The sequence below is a fragment of the Protopterus annectens genome, chromosome 11.part0 (genome assembly GCF_019279795.1).
Source record: "Protopterus annectens isolate FY-2018-M chromosome 11.part0, PAN1.0, whole genome shotgun sequence".
Classification (NCBI taxonomy): Eukaryota; Metazoa; Chordata; order Ceratodontiformes; family Protopteridae; genus Protopterus; species Protopterus annectens.
Window position 1 is genome coordinate 45,898,949 of NC_056745.1, and position 4,664 is coordinate 45,903,612.

The 4,664-nt window shown below is 46.6% G+C and overlaps 1 protein-coding gene across 2 annotated transcripts in view; it reads left to right on the forward strand.

Moving 5' to 3' along the window:
• Nucleotides 1-4,664, forward strand: part of TWF1 (twinfilin actin binding protein 1) — a 473,821-nt gene that overhangs the window by 188,012 nt on the left and 281,145 nt on the right. For both annotated transcript variants that reach the window (XM_044087409.1, XM_044087410.1), the window contains one exon: nucleotides 1-126. In XM_044087409.1, the coding sequence (XP_043943344.1) occupies nucleotides 1-126 (126 nt within the window). The remainder of the gene's footprint in view (nucleotides 127-4,664) is intronic.

Here is a 4,664-nt window from a genome sequence, read left to right on the forward strand (position 1 = left end):
GTTAAAACTGAAATCTGTGTAGACACTAAGCATCAGACTCTTCAAGGTGTAACTTTCCCTCTAAGCAAGGAGGCATTCCACGCATTAGAAAAACTCAGCAATGGGAAGTACAATTATGTTCAGCTTGTAAGTAGAATTTTCTAAGATTATTTTTAAACCGTTTAATTAAAAAGTAATCTGCAAAGGAATGAAGACAATATTCTTGAAACTGTATACAAGTTAGTCTCATTCCTGTAGAACATGACTTCTTTTCTACCTTTCAATAATAACATAATAAAATTAAAAGAAGTCTCAGTCAGTCCAGATGTCTTGATTTTATTTAAGGTACATTGTCATCTTGACAAAGTTTTAACAAACGAATGCTACACGTGTTTATGAGTAATGTGTACATATACAGATACAAATGAGGGGTCTTTATTAAAAGAACGAACATTTACTTACCCGAATACCTAAACGCTGACACGTCTTCATCGAACTGCGAAAACATTGATCATCCTGAAGCACAAAATCAAAACGTCGAATCGTCATAACGTAAGTGTGCGATAGTTACGGACCTTAGGGTTAGGGTGTGGGTTACGGTAAGTGCAAAGATGTATGTTAGATTTAGTGTAGGGTTAGAAGTAAGGTTTTATTAAGTTTGTATGTGTGTGGATTGTTTAGTTTGTTTGGGTATAGCTTTTTAAGGTAAGTGTGCGATAGTTACGGACCTTAGGATTAGGGTGCGGGTTAAGTGCATACATTGTGGTATATGCAAGATTTAGTGTAGGGTTAGAAGTAGGGTTTAGTGTAGGGATAGAAGTAGAGTTTAGTTTAGGGTTAAGAAGTAGGGTTTTGGTTAGTGTATGTATGTGGTTTACTTTGTTTGTGTAGGTAGTATGTAGCGGGTGGTGAGATGGGACAACTATGATATTTCGAGCTTTTGAATTTCTCAGTATAGGGTGTTCGGTGTATTTGCGGTTTGCGGAATATGTGTCTGCATTTAAGTTTTCGGGTAAGTAAACATTCGTGTTTTTAATACAGACCCCAAATGTGTATATATTTTCTCAGCATGATGTTTGGATTGACTTGTCTGCCCTTTTGGGATTTTAATATTTATGATGTTTTAGATGCATTTTCTTTCTCCTCTAAGCCATTTTCAGAGGTTTGATAGATATTCTTTTTTTTTTTTTTTTTTTAAATGCCAATTTCCTCTGACATCTTTCAGTACTCTAAAGTAGAAACCAAGATCTAAAGTTCTGTTTCATACAGCTAGACTGCCATAAGAAATTAAAGTAACATTTTGAGCTTCTTACTTATCAGCATCAGTCTTAAACACCTTTGTGTTTCTACCATGCATCCTTCACAAGGTGACATTGGGCAGGATTCACGAAGGCTTGCACGGAGTGTAAGAGACGTGTAACACTCCATGCAAGCCTCGCGATCCAGGAACAGCCCTAAACTCCGTGTAAGAGACCAGCTAAAACGTCTCTTACATGGACTGGGCGTGGGCATGCTAAATACCTCACTTGCAGCCGAAAGGTATGCAAATGAGGTATATTAGTGATCCACAAAGCAGAAACCAGTCCGTGTAAGAGACGATGTTAAGTTGTCAATCTCGCCTTCATTCTTGCTGGATGGGTTCGGCTCCGACTCGGCCAATACTAAAGCTCGAGAGCTAATTCCACCGGCTCGAGGCTCCCCTATATCCCACAATGCTAGGCGGTAACTACTCAGATCTCATTTGCCGCTATAGCTGACGAGGTGCGCTTTTCTACCGGCTCAGGCAGGTTAGTCAAAATTTACCTTTAGGTACTGCTAATAACCCCCCTTTTTAGTTCTAATACATATTCTATAGTTTAGTTCTAATTTTTAGTTATATCGACCCCTATCTGTCGAACCCTTCCTCTTTTACCCTTGTTCTAGGCCTTCGGCCCTTCCCTCACCCTAGTCCCTTATTAGATTAGTGTTGTAGGGGCTTGTGTGTGTGTGTTTCTGTATTAACAGTAATATTTTATTTTAATAATTTTTCTGTAGAGAGTGTCTGGATTGTGTGTGTGTGTCAGCCTCTCTTACTTTTACGATGTCTAAAGACAAGGTCTCAGGCTTCAAGAAGTGTGACTCGTGCTGTCAGAAAATGTCTCTGACAGACGGTCACACTTCTTGTGTGTATTGCCTGGGGCCTTTGCACCTGCAGGACTCTTGTGCTTTTTGTCATGGTTTTAGCCCTAGAGTCATGCAGGAACGCAAGAATAAGCTTATCTTGCGGGGCTTATTAAAGCCTGAAGGCCCCCCAACTCAGTCTGTGTCGGGGAAGCCTTCAAAAACTTCAAGCAGTCGGCTCCTGCTCCTGAGTCGACTGCTGAGAAGTCTAAGCAGGCTTCGACATCAGCTCCGGCCGGAGCCGATGTTTCTAAGCCTCATACTGTTACCTCGGCTCCAGCTGGAGCCAAGGCTGATAAGACTTTGTCGGCTCCGATACCCTTATCGGAGCCACATTCGAGAAAGAGGTCCAGGTCCCCCTCTATCGGATCCGTGCACTCGGCGCCAGGATCCCCTCTCCTTTCGGAGCGAAGTCACAAAACTCATTCCTTTCGGTCTTCCAGATTATCAGACCATGATTTGCAGAGGGTGGTGAGTAGAATTCTTAAGTCCGAGGCACTGGCCCAAATGCTGCATAGCCCGACTCACCAGTCAGTGGCTATTCCCGTTCCCCAATACATTCCTCCTCCGACTCCTTCGAGTTTGGAGCCAAGGCTTGTCGGAGCCATGACTGTCAGTGCGTCGGATCCGATACCTTCCATTTCGGCTCCGTCGTCTGCCCCGATCTCCTCTTTGGAGGGATCTCGGTGCCGAGCTTCCCTCGTCGGCTCTGAGGGGGCGAGTGGCATCGGACCCTTGTCCGACCCCGCTCCCCCTCTCGGAGCTTCGGAGCTGGTGAGTTCAGCTCCGACATCGGCTTCGGAGCCATCTCTGTCAGTGCCGGGGGAGGTCCTTGTCTCTTCGGAGCGAGGGCCTCTGGTCTTGCCTGACAGGGGTGCCTTCGAGGTCATGCAGAGCGTGCTAGAACCAGGTTCTGCCCCACAGTCAGCTCCTTCAGCCCCTCCATCTACAGTGCCTGCGGTGATTTCTACTCACCCCCTTGTCCCACACCGCAGAGAGCCAACTCCTCAAGATACCCCATTGGGAATTTCCTCCTCTTCCGAGGTCTCTCCTGACCCTGCAGGAGATCCCCCAAGGAAGAGGCAGTGCAAGAGGAAGCACATTGACTCCTCTGAGTCTATCCCCTCTGACACTGACTTAGAGGAATCCGAAGGGTCCCCTCGATCCCCCTCTGAGGATGTCTTCTTTGCTGACATATTTGAAATCCTCAAACAGAGGGGGAACTGGCCAGCCCTTAATCCTTCGGAGGATGAGTTAGTGTATCTTGAGGCGTTTGGTTCTCGCCCTTCTACCTCCTGGGTGTCCCCTCCCTTTGACCCCCTTATGGAAGTGGTGGCAAGGAAGGCTTGGACGGCTCCTGACTCAGTGGAACCCACCCCGAGGAGACCATCCAAATTTATTACTGCCCCCAAAGACAAAGAGTTTTTATCCAAAGGTGTCCCTGTTGACGCCATGGTGGTGGCTGCGGCCACAAAGAAGGAGTTAGCTGATCCTTTGGTTCCTGTCCATCCTCCTAATAAGGAATCTAGGACCATGGACAGGTGCAAGCGGATGTTCTCGTCGGCAACCTTTTCAATGCGGTCGCTGAACTACTTATGCCACTTCACTCGTCTCCAAAGAGATTTACTCAAGGATATGGGTGAACTGATGAAGGATCCTACAGCTGAGGGGTTCAAAGACACAATGAACTCCCAGTTGGCAACCCTAAATTCCATCGTTAACTCCTCCATGCGGCTGGTCTCATACGCAGCAGATGGGCAGTAGAGCCGCAGGCACAGGTGTTGCCTTACGAAGGCACGCCTGGATGCGGCTATGCAACTTTGCGGACCCTTTCAAGGTGTCCTTCACCAACTCTCCCTTTGATGGATCATCATTGTTTGGTCCACAGGTGAAGGATACATTGACCAGGTGCGAGGTAGAAGGTAAGACTCTCTCTGCCATAGGAGTCCGTTTTCTACCCTTCTAGACCCTATCCCAAAGGTCAAAGGGGAGGAAAGATGTGGTTCAAAACAATCCCAGGAGTCTCATCTGCCGCACAAGGCCGATTCCCCTCTAGAGGCAGAGGGGGGAATAATAATAGACGCTGCCCTAGAGGCAGAGGAGGTCCGCAAAACCAGGGTAGCAGAGAAATGTTCTCTGACAAACCCTTTCAGCACCCCTGAGGGGCTGCCCAGCTGTCCGCCTTCGGAGGCAGTCGGGGGAAGGTTATCACTGTACCCAAAAGCCTGGCTTTCCCTTACTCAAGACAAATGGGTACAGTCGATCATATCCGAGGGTTACAAAATTCCCTTCATTCACATTCCAACCCAACCAAAAAGATCCCTTCCAGACGTTCCACCCGGTCTAAGGGAACAAGCAGCATTAGAAATTTCGAAGCTGCTATCAAAAAGAGTCATCCAATCAGTCCCGGCAGACCAGCAAGGATCTGGAATCTACTCCAAATTCTTTTTGGTACCAAAAATAACAGGGGACTGGAGACCCATACTGGATCTCAGCTACTTAAACAAGTTTGTCAAAAACAAAAT